The sequence below is a fragment of the Canis aureus genome, chromosome 5 (genome assembly GCF_053574225.1).
Source record: "Canis aureus isolate CA01 chromosome 5, VMU_Caureus_v.1.0, whole genome shotgun sequence".
Lineage (NCBI taxonomy): Eukaryota > Metazoa > Chordata > Mammalia > Carnivora > Canidae > Canis > Canis aureus.
The window spans coordinates 21,805,090-21,824,189 of NC_135615.1; the positions used below are offsets into that span (position 1 = coordinate 21,805,090).

General features: G+C 37.2%; 1 protein-coding gene across 1 annotated transcript in view; it reads left to right on the plus strand.

Annotated features, from left to right (window-relative positions):
- Window positions 1–19,100, plus strand: part of ITGA8 (integrin subunit alpha 8) — a 169,116-nt gene that overhangs the window by 38,288 nt on the left and 111,728 nt on the right. The window contains exons 8-11 of the mRNA XM_077897083.1: window positions 1,328–1,372; window positions 6,753–6,796; window positions 8,276–8,332; window positions 11,266–11,318. Coding sequence (XP_077753209.1) covers window positions 1,328–1,372; window positions 6,753–6,796; window positions 8,276–8,332; window positions 11,266–11,318 — 199 coding nt within the window. The remainder of the gene's footprint in view (window positions 1–1,327; window positions 1,373–6,752; window positions 6,797–8,275; window positions 8,333–11,265; window positions 11,319–19,100) is intronic.

The following is a 19,100-nucleotide window of genomic DNA, read 5'->3' on the forward strand; positions in this document are numbered from 1 at the left end:
TGTTGCTCAACACATATGTGTTCCTCCAAAGGCAAACATTAAATGTAGATGCAAATTGTACTCCTCACTTATCTGATATTATACTGCAATTTATGCAAAATTTCTTTCCTTACTAGCTTAGAATGGACTTTCTGTTTGTTGAGCCATATTATAAGTCTTTTCTTTAGGTTCAGTCTATTTTATAGGCTTCCTAATAGAATCTTTCTTCAAACCCAACAACCATTTTTTTATTTTAAAAATTTCAATAAATTAGATGGATACTTTTTGCATAGAATAAAACATTGGCCTCAGTCCCAAAGTCAATAGCTTATTTATTGGAGGATTTTGATGGTTAATTTTATGTTTCAGTTTAGACTATAGTATGCAGTATGCAAACACTAACCATCACAGTGTCTTGCACATAAAATATTTTGCCAAGTGTAGATAGTATGAATTAGTAGGGCTGCCCAATGCTATAGGAGCAACATGCTGGCAGCTCTTTCCAGTTTTTAGAGCAATGGTAAAAGACCTTCCAGTTCCTAGAATGTTGTCAAAATGCAACTTATACCAACCATACATACAATGTTGCTGCACCACTGTTGTTTCCCGCTTTTGGAATAATATTGGCATTTTGATTGCTTGGTTAAATTAAGCAAACTGTGGGGCGCCTGGGTGGCTCAGTCGGTTAAGCATCTGACTCTTGATCCCGGCTCAGGTCATAATCTCAGAGTCTGGAGATGGAGTCCTGTGTCAGGCTCAGTATCAGTATGCTGAGAGTGGAATTTGCTTAAGATTCTCTCTCTCCTTCTTTCTCTCCCCCTCTCCACCCTTCCCCTCCCCCTGCTCTCTCTGTCTCTCTCTAAAAAAGAAAAAATTAAGCAAACTGTGGTTATGTTTTCACCTTACCTCACTTTAGAGCTAAGTGAAATTTGTGGGAAACCATCCTTAAAGAAATTAGGAATTAGACCTTCTTGATGATCAGAAATAGCAAAAGCTGAGCACAAAATATACCTTTCAGAGTATCATGTCTGATCCTGATGAATCAGTGACCTTAAAATGCAGTGGCCACCATTTACACTTGAAGGTGGATTATGAAGCATCCGTCAGAATCTGATTGTGTTGCCATGCCCAGAAGCAGGAGATCTATTATGCTTCCAGGATTTAGTACAGAACTGTTCATATTGGCCCCACTAATTTTTTCCCTTTGCAGAGTCCTCAAATTTTATGTTACAGTATTTGTTGATATTTCTGAGCAAAGTGGTAGTATGGTAATTCTTTCATGTTTCTAGACTTAGCTCATTTGTAAAGCCTTCAAACACGTGATTGGTTTTTCTTTTTTTTAACACAGGATATTCAGTTGCTGCTGGGGAATTTACTGGAGACTCTGAGCAAGGTGAGAGACATTATTGATTGTAAGTCATTTATAAAGTATGGGGAAAGGTAAGGTGACCTAAAAAGCCCTTTCATAAATGTAATTTTCTTCACTACACAAAATGTACAAATATGGGACCCCAGAATGTATATGATAATACATTATAGAAAAAACAACAAAATACACTTCAGCCCAGCTTTTTAAGTCTCAAAAAATTCCGTTAAGACTGAATATCACTCTTTATTAAATCTAGTTAAGCAATAAAAACAATTCCAGTAATCCCATGTTATGCTATGCATGAAAAAAAATTCAGGTGATTAAATGGCCTACACAAAAGACATGCTGTTAGTGATAGCTCAAATTTGAAAAATCAACATCTTCCGTCTTTATTTTAATATCTGGGATCTTATATTGGATATATCCATACCAAACTCCCCACCAGACTCCAACCCAACATCTCCACATTATTTCCTTTTCCCCTTTGGACATGCTCAAGTCCAAAATATTGGAATGAATTAACCTACAAAGCAGAAATTCACAGAGAATAAATATTCTTTATGCTGTGAGGTAGAGTTTGAAAGCAAGGGGTTTTTTTTTTCTTTAAAAGAACAGTTTTATTTAAAATATAACCTAATTCTTAAAGGCCCTATCTTTCCATTTTTATTTTTTTCATCAAGATAACAAAAGACCATCTATCGTGGTAGTTAAAAGCATGGACTTTGTAGTTACACCACTTGAGTTTCAACCCTGAATTTGCCACTTGCCAGCTCTGTGACCTAGTTATGTGACATCTCAGCATCTCCTTTTCTTAATTTCTAAAAGAGGGATGGTGTGATGATGGTGGTGGTGATGACGATGATGGTGATGGTGGTGGTAATGATGATGATGATGATGATAACGATGATGATGAGGAGGAGGATAGTAATGTGACGATAAGGATGGTAATGGTGATGATGATGATGGTGCTGCTGCTGACGATAATGATGATAATTATAATAATGATGATGACAACAATGAAAACAATACGGTACCTAGATCACAAGATTCTTATGAGGATCAAATGAGCTAATCCTGTATGTTCATGAAACAGTAGAATTAGCTATAATAATAAATAACCCTTGGGTTAGTAACCATCAGAGACAAAATTGAAAAGTAATATCTTATAATCACTCAGTGATTTAGCAAAGACCACTATAAAATATGCCAAATTATTTTAAACATGGCATTAAACTCTTAGAAAGTTCCTTAGTAGAGCCTTTAGTCTTGACTTATGGAAATTAACAGGGATACATGACAGCACATTACAGGGAAAAATGGTAGGAGATCATAGTGATTTTCCATCAGATCACAGAAATATCTAGATGGATCCAAGTTTTATTTTTTTATTTTTTATTTTTTAGGTTTTATTTTTTTAATTTTTTATAATAAATTTATTTTTTATTGGTGTTCAATTTACCAACATACAGAATAACACCCAGTGCTCATCCCTTGACAAGTGCCCCCCTCAGTGCCCGTCACCCATTCACCCCCCACCCCCGCCCTCCTCCCCTTCAACCACCCCTAGTTCGTTTCCCAGAGTTAGGAGTCTCTCATGTTCTGTCTCCCTTTCTGATATTTCCCACACATTTCTTCTCCATTCCCTTATATTCCCTTTCACTATTATTTATATTCCCCCAAATGAATGAGAACATATAATGTTTGTCCTTCTCCGATTGACTTATTAGATGGATCCAAGTTTTAAATGATTTGTGAATATGTAAAGGCATTATCAGAGATTATGATCCATTTATCAGACCACACTGAGTCTCAAACTAACCGTGTTCACTACTTACTTAAGTGGACTGGAAGGAGTTGGAATTCTACATAAAACAGCAAGTGACTTGATGTTCTCTAGGTGAGAGACCCTTAATATGGGATCCTTGGACTCTGGGTGATACATGGATGGACTTCATGGGATTTGAACTCCTAGAAATTATATGCAAGGTTTTGCTGTATGTGAACTTTTCCAGTGAGAGGATCCATAACTTCCATCTACTTCCCAAGTGTGTTTATAACTCAAAAAGGTTGAGATCTTTTGTTCTTGTTTTAGAGCCTGATGTAGCGAGCTAAAACCAAGAAAGTGATCTGGCCAATCCTAGGAGATATGAATGCTTACTTTTTAGAGGTTAAACAGTATAATATTATAGAGCATGTGGCTCCCTGTCTAGTGGGTAGAAGACATTTGATAGACACTGGCTTCCCTTCTGCTTCTTGATGAGGTTGACGCCCGGGTCATGTATTTCGAGGCCAGGTATCTAACTTTTACCTCCATGTGTTATTGATATTAAGAGAAAGTTTACCATGAGTTAGTGGAATGGATCTAAGAAAAGTCACTTATTTTCCTTCCTAATTGAATACTTTTGTAGTTGAGTGATAGTTCTAATTTGCCTTACACTCTAAACAATTTCATTATCTTGATGATTTTTAAATAATTGTGAACATTCTTAATCAATATTTACTTGTAATAACTCCTAGCATTGTGGCCATGTGAAGTTGCAGACTCCAGTGTTACTGAGTGTAATAGTTGTTTTCTTTTAAACGAAATTCTGTGTTTGTAGGATGCTTAGTAGTGGCTGTCGTCTATCTCAAATGGGAGAGGCAGTCTTTTCTGGTTGATAGGTGTGATCCTGGAATCAGTCAACTTCATTATATCTGATGGCGATTTGCTGCTAGATGCCAATTTAATTCATACCAAATAAACATTATTGAAAATCGAGGAATCTGCTTCCAGTTCTGACACCTTTCCTGGGAACCTGTCCAAATAGCTTAGTTCTTCTGAGCCTAATTGTATTCTTCAAGGACATGTTTCACCCTCCCTCCTGTTGCTATACTTGAGCAGTCCATGCTCCTGTATGAAGTCAACCTCTCCACTTTGCACTAGGCTTCATTCCCTCTCAAAGAAGGAACTCCAGCCATTCCTTATTCTTTATCTGCATCATCAATTTTTGGGGAAAAATTTACAGACAAGCACACTGTTATTTCCCATATGTTGAAGAGAAAATTTCTTATTCCACTTCCCCCTCCAGCAAGCATCTGTCTTCTCTGCTTCAAAAGAGCTGTCACTCTTCTCTGCCTGCATCTCTGCCAGTTCCACTGTACCCCTCCTCTTAAACTCACTGCTCAGCTGAAACAGCTTTTGTCAAGCAAACCAGAGGCTTCATGAAGCTCATCTTCCTTGACTATCAGGAGCATTTGACAGAGTTCATCATTCCCTCCTCATTTCTTCACTCAATTACCCAGACACTGGAAGCTCCTTCTCCACCTCTTTTAATGTTTCCCCTTTAATTTCTCACATCTTGTAGAAGCATCCCAGGATTAAATATTTGGACTGTTTCCTTTCTCTTTGAGTTTTGGTAATTTCAACCAGTCTCCCGTATTTTCCCAGCTTCTACTGAATTCAGGTTCATGGTACTTCTCCAGATTACACTGAATTCTAGGTTCAGGGATACATGTTCTAAGATCTAGCACTTCAAGCTCCGTACTCAGCATCTCTATTTGAATGGCTCTCTGAAACGTAATGTGCTTGTGAGCAAATTCATGACCTTCCCCCTGAAACATGGTCTACCCTCCAACAGCTTCATCCCAGTAAGTGACAATGCCATCCTCCCAGTTGCTCAAGCCAAATTTGTTGGAAGTCAGCCTTGGATTGTGCTCTTTATCTCACATCCCATCTATATCCAATTCATGAGTAAATCCTATTAACCAAACTCTCAAATATGACCAGAATCTGACCACTTCTCACCTCCTGCACAGCTTCTACTCTGATCCAAGTTCCCCAACTTTATTGCAGTAGCCTTCTACCCGGTCTCTCTGCTTTTTCCCTTGGCCTTCTGTAGTCTGCTCTAAATCCAGTAGCCAAAATGGTCTCTTAGAAACAGAAGTCAGATTGCGTAACTTTTTTGATCCTGTGATTTTTCAATTTATTCAGCATGAAATCCAAGTCTTGACAATGACCTGAGAGATTCCATTCATGAGGCTGTTAGTTACTTTGATCTCATCCTCTACCCTTTTACTTCTCACTCCCTCTCCCCCAGCCTCTGTGATCTCTTTACTAGTCTTTGAATGCTCCAGAAACACTTCTACCTCAGGACCTTTGAACTTGCCATTCTTTCTGACTAGAACATACTTTTCCCACTTCTCCATAATATTTACAGCCTCACTTTCTTCAGTCTTTGCTCCAGTGTCACTTTCTTGCCACATCCTTTCCTGATAATTGTGCCCTAATAAGCCATAAATCCTTCTCCATCCTGCCTCTAGCACTCCCTGTACCATTTTGCTACTTGTTTTTTCTTACTATATTTTCCCTTTAGATACACTATTTCATTGACTCTGCTTTTTAAATTGACTGTTTCTTCCAACCAGAGTATAAGCTCTGTGAAAGTAGGGAATTTTGTCCATCTTGCTCACTACTGTATACTCCATTTACCTATAAATATTTGTTAATTGAATGAATGGATTTACTACTGAAAAGTCCAACATCTAACCCCAAATGAATCTTCACTGATTATTAAAGCTAGTAGCATGAGCACCTAACTCTGCTAGGACACAGCACACCAGATATAATTGATGCTAGAACTTGTGCTGTACCTTTCAGGGCAGGATGAGGAAATTTAAATGGAAGGGATTCTCTTCTAGGCCCTTCCTGTTTAAATTAAACTAGATTTTTAACCTCAGTGAATCAAAGGATAGTTTAGAATTATAAAAACAAGAGCTGAAAGATCTTTGATAATTAGGGATTCCAATATCCCAGGTATACAGCAGGCCCAAGAAAAAAATCAGTAGCTTCTGAATCTAGAGCCAGATCATAGTGCAATGAGTTATACGGACCTTTTCCCTCAGGTGTGCCTCTTCTGTTTCTATTAGTGAAGCTCTCTTTCTGGGGGACCCTTAGCTGCCAGGTCACCTGCTAATTCTGCTACCAGCAAACAGTTCCAAGGGGCCCAGACTCATGTCATTTCTGATGGATTTTCTTTAGGTAACATGAATTGTTTTAACATGTTTAACATGACAGAAGCTGTACTTTTTACCCTAATACAAAAGATGTCACCACAGTGAAAGCTGGTAAAAGCAGAATAAGAGGTTTAACTTACAAGTCACACGCAGAGCTGAGAGGCCAGGCTTATGCTATGCAGGCAAAAACACGTGGAGGCTGGTGATGAAGACGGGTAAATCTCACAGTATGACTTTTGTTCTGTTTTCCATGGTCTGTAACAGAAGCAAAAGCAAACGCAAAACCATGACTTCACACTTCCAGCTCCCCACATGACAGTTACTCACCTAAAAAGCACTATTTTTAACTGATTTGTTGGATAGCTTTAAAATATATGTAATCCCCCTTCTACATGACTATGTTTATCCCCAGAACTGGTTGCTGGCGTTCCAAGAGGAGCACAGAATTTTGGATATGTGAGTACAAAGGATGCATTGTTGGAATATTTTCTTAAATATGTAAAGAAATGTTTCATTTCATTCAACTTTTATATGATTTAAAATGCCTTTTAATAGTGAGCCCCTACAGATCTGTGCATGTTTGCTTACTAAAAAGGAAGGAGAACAAGTGAAGCTAGATTTTTTTTCTCATCTTTGTACAGGATCAGCTACAGAGTTTGTGGGACCCAGTGCAAAATGAAGATAAAGGGCTTTTTGTTCAAAATTATTAAGAATTTCAGGATAGCAGCAGCTGGGCATTAAACCAAGGGTGGGGCCCAGTTGAACATAGGGACCTGTGTGGCTCTGCAGGTCACACCCATGAAGCCAGCATGACCCTTATGCATAATCTAGGAATAATTGTAGAGGATACTGTTGCCGATGCACTCAGCATTTTAATATGCCTCATATGGTAGAAATGAGAAAATCAATTGTTATTGCACTAGTGTATCAATTTCCTGAGACTGCCACAACAAACTACTACAAAGTGGGTGGCTTAAAACAATATAAAATTATTTTCTCACAGTTCAAGAGACCAGAGTCTGAAATCCAAGTGTCAGGCAGGTCACACCTCCTGCAGTGCATCTAGCAGGGGATCCTTCTTATCTATTCTGGCTTCAGGTGACCACGGCCTTTTTTTGGTGTGTGTCAGCATGACTCCACTCTCTGCCTCTGTCCTCAGATGGCCTTCACCCATCTGCGTCTGTGTGTGTCCTCTCCTTTCTTATGAGGACATCAGTCATTGGATATAAGGTGCACCCTAAATCCAGGATGATTTCATTTCAAGTTCCTTAATGTATTTCATCTACAGAGACCCTATTTCCAAATAAGGTCACCTTCTGACATTCTGGGTGACATGAATTTTGGAGGGAAACTATTCAGACCCATTATAGCTAGTTAACATAAAATTAGGAGAAGAAAATCAAGAGATGTTCTGAAAAGAAAAAGTTGTATTTTAAATAATGTTTATTCTTTAAAAAGTCTAGTGAATGTAATATCTGCAGATTTTAGGTTGACCGAATAGAATTAAAAGTAATATTTTTGCTATATGGATAACATTTTAAATTTCCAATTTTTTTTTTTTTTTGCAAAGAGCCATCATCAGTTTCTCATAATAACAAACACAGAACCAAATTTAGACAAAATTAGATTAGATCAATTAGGTGGCCATCAGGTTAATTGCTCTCAGTGTTCAATTGAATTCAATTTCTATTTTCCCTTTCCAGATTCGTAAGCATGTATTTTAATTTGATAGTATTACAGGCTTACCAAGAGATAAAAGTTCAATTGGATTTTTTTAAGATCATTCTTATGGGATCACATTTTTGTTTTACATATAGTTAACTATTAACTATTCTCTCCCAAAATTTAAAAATGATTTCAGTTGTAACTTAAAATAGTTTTTTTTTTCTCCAATTCTGTCAAATGATGTAACCTATCTACTTTCTGTGATTTCAGGTTTCAATCATTAACTCTACAGATATGACTTTCATTCAGAATTTCACTGGCGAACAGGTAAAGACCTTTGAATATCAAACAATGTCACTCAGTACTATTAGTGAATTGCAATATTCATATAATTTATTCATTTATAAAATAGGTGTTCACTGAGCACCTACTCTGTACTGGGCACTGGTCTAGGCACTGGGAATATAAACATAAATCAGATAGACAAGACTCCAGCTCTCATGCAGCAGTGTCACTAACTCCTAGGATCTGAGAACAATCCCGTTCTGCTATAGGCCTGTATGTAGTGTGCCTGGTGATGAGTTCTGGGGACCTGCCTTCCCTCTGAGAAGAAGCAGGCTTCTCAGAGGCCCCACTGTATTGGTCAAAGTCAACAGGCTTATCCACTCCCCAACATTATGTGGAGGTTGACAAGTTATCTGGTTCTGGTACTTTCCTCCCAGGGACTAGATGTTCTTCTTCACCCACTGTCACTGGCAGAGATCTTATTATGTTTTTTTTTTTTTTTTTTTAGAGATCTTATTATGAATGAGGGAAGTGCCTGTCATTCTCCTAACCGAATATGGCCTAAGGTCATACTTTACCCACCACCTTGAGTTTTCCAGGGTACTGTAACCTGTTGAGATTTGCCACATTTCTTTAAACAATGAATGTGGTGTGGCCATCTAAGGAAGCCAGTCATCAACTGAATCAGTTTCTCTAGGCAACCCATATTCTCTTTTACCCAGAAACCCACACTGCTGAACTTCTAAGAAGCCTCACATGTGAATCTGGCCAAGTTACATCATGGCCTTCTGGATGGTGGTTTCAGATCCTTAGATGCTCCCCTCATCACTAGAGACATAGATTTGGAATAATGTATTTTTCAAGCAATTTTGATTAATAGTTTCCTAATGAACACAGAACATGTTTGACATCATAACCCCCCTGCCCCCCACCAAATCGGGGCTTTAGTCTATCCGTTACTCTGCAATTTTCAACAAAGCACTTAACAAGCCTTCATGATACTCTTGTGGTTAATATGGAGAAGTAAGGCTGGGACAATAGTGAAATTGGATGAACTTACAAAATTTGAACTATTCTCAAGTGATGGTAATTAATGGTTTATTGAAAATCTGGCAAGACATTTCTTTTGCCCAAATCTGTTTCACATTTTTATCATTAGAAGCTCTTTAAACATTATTAGATTTGGCCTTTCTTTAACTTCTCGTCCTCCATGCCTCCTACTTCTTCAGTCTTGAATCTCAGCATTTAATACATAAATGATGAAATTCCTCTGAGTGAAGGCCACACAATGTCACACCAGAAGTAAGAATTTCACTGTATATGTTTGGAATAGAGAAGAGAGGTGGGAGAACTGAATTATTATTGCACCATTAACTTGTGTATTCATTCCCTCTGCAAAGATCATTTGGCACCCAGTAACTATATCTTAGTCTTCAGAATAATAAAATGCCATAGATTGGGTGGCTAAAAAACCCAAATGTTTATTTCTCACAGTTCTGGAAAACTGGGAAGCCCAGAATCAAGAGGTAGTCAGATTCAGTATCTGCTGAGAGCTGGCTTCCTGATTCATAAAGATGGCCATATTCTTGGGTCCTCACATGGTGAAAGGAGGGCTAGAGAGCTTTCTGGGGTCTCTTTTATAAGAGCACTAACCCCATTCATGAAGACTCCATCCTCAGGACCTAATCACTTCTCAAAGGCCCCACCTCCTAATACCATCATATTGGAGTTAGGATCAATCTTTGAATTTGGGGAAGGGAGGGACACTAACATTCAGTCTAAAGCAATTCTCTATGTTTGGAATAGAGAAAGGAGGTAGGAGAATTTAATTATTGCATGACACTTGTTAACTCAAGTATTAATTCTCTCTGCAAAGAGTATCTGGCACCTGGCACCCACTCTGAGCTGGACCCGGGTCAGGCAGTGGAGACACAAAAGTGAACAACACAGACCAGTGCCTTCTGTAAAGGACACCTTCTAGTGGATTGTAGACTGATTACATTAGAATATGATAGGAGGCTAAGTCCTTGAATGCTAAAATATGGAACCAAAACATCTCGATAAGTTCAAACTATGGGCTGAATCTGAAAAGATGATAAATGTTGGAAACATAGCTTGAAAAAACAAAAAATTTAAGAGCTAGAATGTGGCTTCCTAGCTATACTAAAAAAAAAGACTTAGAAACCTTATTTGACAATGAACTCAATATGAATTGATACTGAGACATAGTTTCCCTTGAAATTAACACCCTTTTTGGGCAGCCCAGGTGGCTCAGTGGTTTAGCACCGCCTTCAGCCCAGGGCCTGATCCTGGAGACCCAGGATCGAGTCCCACATCGGGCTCCCTGCATGGAGCCAGCTTCTCCCTCTGCCTATGTCTCTGCCTCTCTCTCTCTCTCTGTGTCTCTCATGAATAAATAAAAAATATATATATTCAGAAAAAATAAAACCCTTTTTATGCTTCCATAATATAAAAAGCCCAAACCAAATAATGTAATCCTACTTAATTCTTCTCCGGGCAATGTGTTATGGGGTGTCATCTTTTCTTTGGTATGACTTGTGGTATCTCTAAGAAAGAGAGGCCATGATGGTGAGCCAGATACAAATATGAAATTTCATATGAAAGTGGAATTAGATTTATTCTGTGAGGTTCAAGATTCTAAAACTAAGGCGGATTAAGGACCAGAAGTTACAGAAGGGCCAATTTTAGCAAAGAAAATTCTAATTGTGTCCACAAATTGAATGGGCCGATTGTTGAACATCCGCAGAGGATGGCCAAGTAGATTTCAGGGGTGCTGAGGGGAATTTATGCATGGGCCAGACTGAATGACTTAAGATTCTGTCCATGTCCAGGAATCAATGAATGTAATGCAAAAATCTGCTACAATGAGATTCATCCTTCAGGAAAAATTGAGGGAGGATTATAGAAATTATTTTTGAACATAAACTATGTCATCTTATGGTTTTCCTTTGCAGATGGCATCTTATTTTGGATATACGGTCACAGTGTCAGATGTTAACAATGATGGGTAAGTTTATAAGAACTTCCTCACCATATGTTATATTCATCCACAAAGATGTATTTTTTTTTCTTCATGAAATAGATCCTTCCATACTTCCTCAACAAGATAGAGGCTCTCTTGTTTTCACTGTTTTTTTGGTTCAGGGCAAGAGGATACATCTACTAAAGAATTCTATCATCCTATTTTATGTCTTTATGGAGATTTTCCACATCTGCCACTTCCAGAAAAAGACTATTTTACTTAGTTTTATCTTTAATTTAATGAACTGAATAGTCTTTGGCTATTTGAGATCCAAAAACATTAAAACATTTGCTCATCTGTCTCCCTTTAATCCTTAGTGATACATTCATAAAACATGCACACATAAATAAACATTTTTTTCTCCTGACATTGCTTTAGCCAACATACTAGTAATGCCCATGCAGAAGATGAAATAACATGAGATTTTCAGAGTATGGCAGTAAATTACAATTGAGCTTGGACCAAATACCATGATAAATTATGGTTATGGTTAAGTCATTACTTAAAAACAAATTACTATTAAACAACTCTTTGGTTCACTAAAACTACCTAACTGATAAATAAAACAAATGAATAAATACAAAATCCAATACATGGAGATAAACTGAAACTGATTAGCCATCCAATAAATATCATTGGAGCACCTATTATGTGCCAGCCATTGTTTTCAGTGCCCAGAATATAGTGGCAAATAAGACAAAGTGAGCTCTCAGGGAGCTCACATTTTATCAAAATTAAATACCTGCTGAATCCTGACTATGTTCCAGGATCTGGACTAAGCAAGCACTTTAGATACATCATTGATAGACATTAGCTATGATCTTCATATAGACAGAAATGTACTTTAATATTATGGTGGTATATGACTGGAGACAAATTTAGTCACCTTTTGGAAAATATCTTTTTCTTTAAGATTTTATTTATTTATTTGAGAGAGCGCAGGAGGAGGGGAGGAGCAGAGGGAAAGGAACAAACAGACTCTGTGCTGAGCATGGAGTCAAGATCAAGTCAGACACTTAACCAACTGAACCACCCAGGGGCCCTGGAGAATATATTTTTTATTACTCTTCCATTTGACATATATTTCTTGAAAATCTACTATACTTGAGCACTGTTCTAGGTGCTGGGATACAGCAGAGAAGAAAATAGAAACCTTCGCCCTCATCAAGACTCTACTAGAGATGGGGGGTTGGGGACTACAGACAGATAGTAAGTCAAGTAAAGCATATTTAGATGGTGATAAGGATTAGATAGGAATTAAAAAAATAGAAGAACCAAAATCAAGATGTCCTTTGGTAGGTAAATGTATAAGTAGACTGTTACATCTGGGCAACAGAATATTGTTCAGTGCTAAAAAGAAATGAGCTGTGAAGCATGAAAAGACATGGAGGAAGCTTAATTGCATATTATGAAGTGAAAGAAGCCAGTCTCAGAAGGTTACATACAGTATGATTCCAACTATATGACATCTGGGGAAAGATTTGTGAGCCACTGCCATGTATAAACAGTCTTACCCAGTGCCACATAGGCTCTGCTATGGATAGAATGAGTCTGTTTCCAAGAAGGACACATCTCATGAGCTCCTGGAAGATTCTAAGCAAGGGAATGACCTATGCCAACTTTGTTTTTGGCAGACATGCTGGTCTGTTGGGTCTTTACTGCTGTAAGGCCCTCTGGAAACCCCCTGCCATAAGCCAGGTGACGCAGGACAGCACCTAGGGCCAGAGCAACAGCAGTGGCAGGAAGCCATAGTGGTTGCATTCTGGATATATTCTGAAAGTATATTTGAATGCCAATTTTAACCTGGAAGCAAGTAATTTCAAAATAAATTGCCTTAACTTCCAACTGAGCTGTGAAAACAAAGTAACAGGATCTCCATTCACAATTTCCAGCCTAGATGGACTGAATTTGTTATCAGCATCTTTTAGTAGTCTAGGAAAAAATGGCAGGGGAGGAGGAGGGCGGGGTTGGCTGAAAAAGAGCTTGGGTCCAAAACAGGGCATGTTGTCCCAATTGAGAAAGCCCACTCTTTAGTAAAAACAAAACAAAACAAATCCCCTGATGGCCTTTGGGATGTGCACAGACACATTTCTTTCAACAGATGGTGACACGTAAACACAAAACTTCCCCACCCCCACCCCTACCCCTGAGCCCCCACTGTGCTTTCTAGGGCCCATATGAACTCAGCGTGTGCCCTTCCTTTGCTGCACTGTGTCATGGATCCTTCCAGCTCTCCCTCAGTCCAACACTATGCCCTGCAGGGCACTGCCTCCTTCCTAGAATCGCATTTATTACAGTCCAGAGCAAAGTGCTGTGACAACATTTATAATACTTTTTTTCCTTTTTTTTTTTTAAGCCATGTTAAAGAAAGAACAAGAACACTTGTGAGGAAAGGATCCCTTTGGTCTCCTGCTGATCAAAACAACATGGTAGTAACAAACACAAGAATTTTCCAGGGATAATTTATTCTTTTTTGACATTCTTAAAAATCGCTCTGCCCATTATTTCTTTTTTTTTTTTTTTTTATTAAGCAGTATATTCTTAAATCTTTAGACTGGATCAAAACATAAATACATCCATTATCTTAATATTGTCATTCTTTTTTTTTAAAGATTATTTATCATTTATTCATGATAGAGAGAGAGAGGCAGAGACACAGGCAGAGGGAGAAGCAGGCTCCATGCAGGGAGCCCAACGTGTGACTCGATCCCAGGTCTCCAGGATTATGCCCTGGACTAAAGGAGGCACCAAACCACTGAGCCACCCAGGCTGCCCTAATATTACCATTCTTAAAGTACCCATAGATTCTCAATCAGTATGTAATTTTCTGTTCTTAGATACTGTAACACTATGTAAATTCAGGGCCCTATTATAAATGAGTAAGCTCTAGAGGTCATCAAGAGCCTTTCATTCCAAATACAGATGAAGTCTGAGATTGCCGTAATGAAAATATAATTTGCCATCATCTTTGCAGCACCTGTCTTTCTAGAAAAATTGCTTGATATTGTTGGCATTCGACTAGACATCTGTGTGTCTAGGTTTACACTTGATCCCGATGGGGGCCTGAAAACCACTAATAGTGCCAGCAGCATCCTCACCTCCCTGGGTGGGTATTCATCCCCAGGGAAGGTGTGAAACAACCCATGAGGGCAGAGATGTAGACTTGCAATCCCTCAGAAATCTTAGCAGAATCTGAAAAGAAAGGCAACAAATCAAAAGCCAGTGACTTTTCTTAAGCTCCTATAATAGCCCATGTCAGAACACAGGTGGCCTCTCTTTGGGAAAGAGGGCTTTTGCCATTCTAATTTCTGACAAGATTTCTAGCAGAGATCTGAAGCTTGCGTGGGATTTACAGGAAACATGAATCCCTGTCTCAGATAAAGTCTTCCTGGTTAGTATGTATTTGGTCTCCCCAAATTCTAAGTCATTTCAAATGCAAAAATCTCTCTTCTCCACTGACACTACTGAAAAACCTAATACTGCTTTAAACAACAAAATTTTATCATGCATGATTAGCAGAAAATGTTTTTTTCCCCCTCTCAAAGTGCCTTCATGTGTAATATATGTCTAATGACAGGACGATCCAAACTACAATCCAGTGAAGCTATCGAAAATTTACTGGTGGAGAAAGACACAAAAGCTCAGCGACTTGCCCAAGATTGTACACTAATTAGGCAAAGGTCTTGATTAGATCCCAGACCTTCTGCAGAGTAACCCAACAGTATTTTTCTCACTAACTACAGAGAACTCTATACAAAATTCTATGAAATAGCCAGTAGGAAAAATATATGTAATTTCAGTGTTCAAGGACTTCTAATCTATAAGAATCAGGAACTAAGTGAATAAAATGACTGGCATGACTCTCACTCTTAAGAAGTTGGGGAATTAGTATATTTGTCACTAAAATAATTCATGACCTTTTTTATTTTTTAAAATGAAAATCATATGTTTAAGGTGTACAGCATGATGTTTTGATATGCATAGTGAAATGATCGCTGTCTTCAAGCTAATTAACATATCCATCTCTAGAATCCATCTCTATTTATCCAGCTGGACAACCCACCATTACATAGTTACCCTGTGTGTGTCCACTGTGTGTGGGGTATGTGTGTGTGTGTGTGTGGTGGTAGCACCAGAGATCTACTCTCTTAGCAAATTTCCAGTATACAATGCAGTGTTATTAACTGTAGTCACCATACTGTACACTAGATTTCTAGAACTTAGACCTCCTTCATTACTGCAACTTTGTACTCTTTGATCAGCATCTCTCCTTGCCCCACCGCCCCACCTCTGGTAACCACTGCTCTATTCTCTGCTTCTATGATTTTGATTGTTTATGTGTGTGTGTGTGTGTGTGTGTGTGTGTGTGTGTGTGTGTGTGTTAAAGTGTTTTACTCTATTTTTTTGGTAAGTCTACACTCCTATTTATTAAATGTGCATTTTACTAATTTCCATTATTTTTATAAGCAAGGTCATACTTCCAGTTTATAAAAATATAAAATCATAATTTCAAAGTTATTTTCACCCAAATAACTTTAAGATTGCCTTTAGTTATGCTAAAAACAACTGATTCATGAGACAAAATTCAGTTATAGTTTTTAGTGTCATGGATATAAAAAAAATCAGTCTGTGTGATTATATTAAAAATAGCCATACTAGTCTGCTGCATTTTACTGAGTCAGTAGTAATGACTTATAATTTTAGAGTCTATAATTCCTATATATTTTTTTAATTCACAAAATGCTTTCTAGCTTTCCCAGCATTTACCAGTGATCAAGCAATCATCAGTGAGCGTTAATTACCGATAGAGTTCAGTATTAAAACTGAGATTTAATTCCCATTTTTTAACCCAAATTTCTAAGTTTTCAATTGCTTTTTTTTTTTTAAGACCTGTATCTTCTAAACCTTGGATCTGAGTGGATACTATGCAGTGACTCAGAATAGGATTAATAATATCACTTGGCTAGTTGATTGGTCATGGTTCAGAAGTTAGGATTCTGCATATTCTGTGGGATTAAACCAGACTTTTCCTTTTCTGGCCAACAGATAATTAAGTACTTTTGTGCATGAGGCTACCTAATGAACATTCTTAGACAGCATATGACATCTTCTCCACCCACTAGGCAACAAAAGCAAGGTCCCTGCAAATGCTCCAAAATCTTGACATCAGAGAGAGAAAAGACAATGTTATGAAGTAATGTGGCCAAATTAGTAAATTACTGGACATTTTTCCCAATATTTTTTTTATTTAAAAAAATCTCTAGGTATTGTAAGTGACTCCAAAAGTTTAGACCAAACGATGGTGTGCATGCTGGTTGGTAGTTGATATTGTCAAGCTTGTGACTGCTTTGAAAATATAAACAAGCTGGTGAAATTAACTTTAGTTTAGTTATCTTAAGATAGCCAGGGCTATAAACTCTGCCAATGTAAACTGTTAGGAATTTCTGGACAAACTTAACAAAGGGAAATGGAATTTTTCATCTTCAGCCTAAGCAAGCAAATTAGGGTTTTTTTTCTTATGGCTTTTGAAGCTTACAGTATTTATACTATTTCAGAAACTCATAGAATCATATTTTAATTGACTGGATTATTATTATTATTATTATTATTTTGCCTCTGGGGGGCCCAAAGGAGTTAAATTTAAAGAGATTTTTTAGCAGTTTGTTAACTTGAGAACATTTTCGAGAAAATTTATTTGAAAGGAATCAGCTTTAGGTAATTATGTTTTTGCCCTAGATTTAGCCTAAATATGTGTTCTCTCTTACAGGTTTTATCATTATAATTGAAATACATAGAAAATCCAGAAAACTAAAATAGAAAGAAGTTGTAAATTGAAATTGATTTCTGTAATGTAAATGAACTATGTTAGTTCTTGCTACCGTAAAACAATTCAGCTGATAAGATATAAACTTTAGTGTAAAATCTACTAATCTGCATTCTATTAATGGGTAACCACATTCCAAAAATTAATTATGGACATTAACATGAACATCTTACTACCGGGAAAAAAGAAGCATAGAAAAGTTTATATGTTAAACCAACACATTAACACCATTTGATTCAGAAAACTGGAATCTAAATTCTTCATATTGAATATTCTCATTGGTTAGTCCTCTCCTCTCTTGCTGTCTCATTCTTTATCACTATTTATGCCTTGCTTTTCAGGAAAATATTCATAATGTTCCTGTCTCAAAAAACATGTGAAGGATGAGAAATTGAGTCTTGCATTGTATTATATTATCAGAGCAGATTTAAACTTAGAGACACAAAAACCATGTGTCTGCTATCCAAAGATTTTAAAGAAAATTGTGCTTAAACATTGGACATTTTGTATAAAACGAAATTTAGTGTATGTATCCTTTTATGAAGTGCCTTTACATAAAAACTTAGATCTCATCCAAACCACCAACATGACCCAAACAGTAAGGATGGATTTTACTGGAAATCTCATTGTTAAAAAACCATACAGGCTGGGTGATGGATATATATCGGTATATAAATATATATATATATAGGATATATATCGGTATATAGTATTTTCTTTGAATGGTACTCAACCTATTACACAACTACATATCAGAAAGTCAATGAAAAATATCTTTACTAATAAATATTGTAGAACTTTAAACTTTGGTTGGGCATATTCAAAACCAGGACTTGACAAACTAATTTTGAAACAGTATACTAGCACACATTGCCAGCCTACTGCAGTAGTTTTTCAGGGATTTTTTTGCCTTGTGGTCCATAATAAGAAATAATTTGACATTGCACCCAGCACACACACATAGAACTGAAACAAAAGTTTCATGGAACCATATTTACCCTTGTGTAATGTATTCATTCTATTTTCTGTTCCTTTTTATTTTGTTTTTTAAGCATTGGTTGTCAAGACCCATTGAATTGATTTTGCAATACACTAATGTGTTGCAAACCAAGATTTAAAAACACCAGCCTAAACAATAATATATATTGTGGCTCATAAGTAGTATTGCTGTAATAAAATAATATTGACACTAAGTGCAAAGTATTCTATAAGGCACATTGTACCAATTAAATCCAAGACAGTTATTGTCTTTCAACCTTATGGGAAACACAATTATAAATGAAAAACAAATGTCTTTCCCTGTTTTTATGGCATTTAGAACATTTTAGAAGACTTACACTTAAATATCCAGGGAAATATATTTCTAACAAAATAAATCAATGCTGTCACAATACTCCAAGAATCCAAAGGTTCCATGGATGTGCAAGCCCTCACAATGTGACTCAAGTAATTTCCCATTTGTAGAATTCAGCGTTGGCAGTGAGAAATGTAGAGAGCCAACTGTGTCAATCCTGCATCGTGTTTGCACTCTCGGGGACCAATTATATGGCTCGTTGCTTCTTTGCAGAAGGAGAAAATGGCCCCGCTCCATCTCTACAGTAGAGACTAGCAATTTCAGACATCTTCAAAGTACAAGGAAGTAAAACACACAATTAGGTGTTTAACAAATGCCTCCTTATACTTGCAATAATTCTAACAGAAAGAGAAGCAACCAGTGCCTTTGAGGGAAAACCAGGGGCTAATAAAACTCCAGTCCCTCTTCTCTTCTGGTTCTGGAACACAGCAGGATGGCAAGCAATGTGCAATTTTTTTTTAATCAACATATTTGTAACATTTTTAAGAAAATGTTTTACCTAAATATAGCAATCCAACTTAGGTTCTGGAATGTGAGATCAAAATAATAGCCATTCCTATTTACCCATTCCCCCTCCTCACCTCCTGGA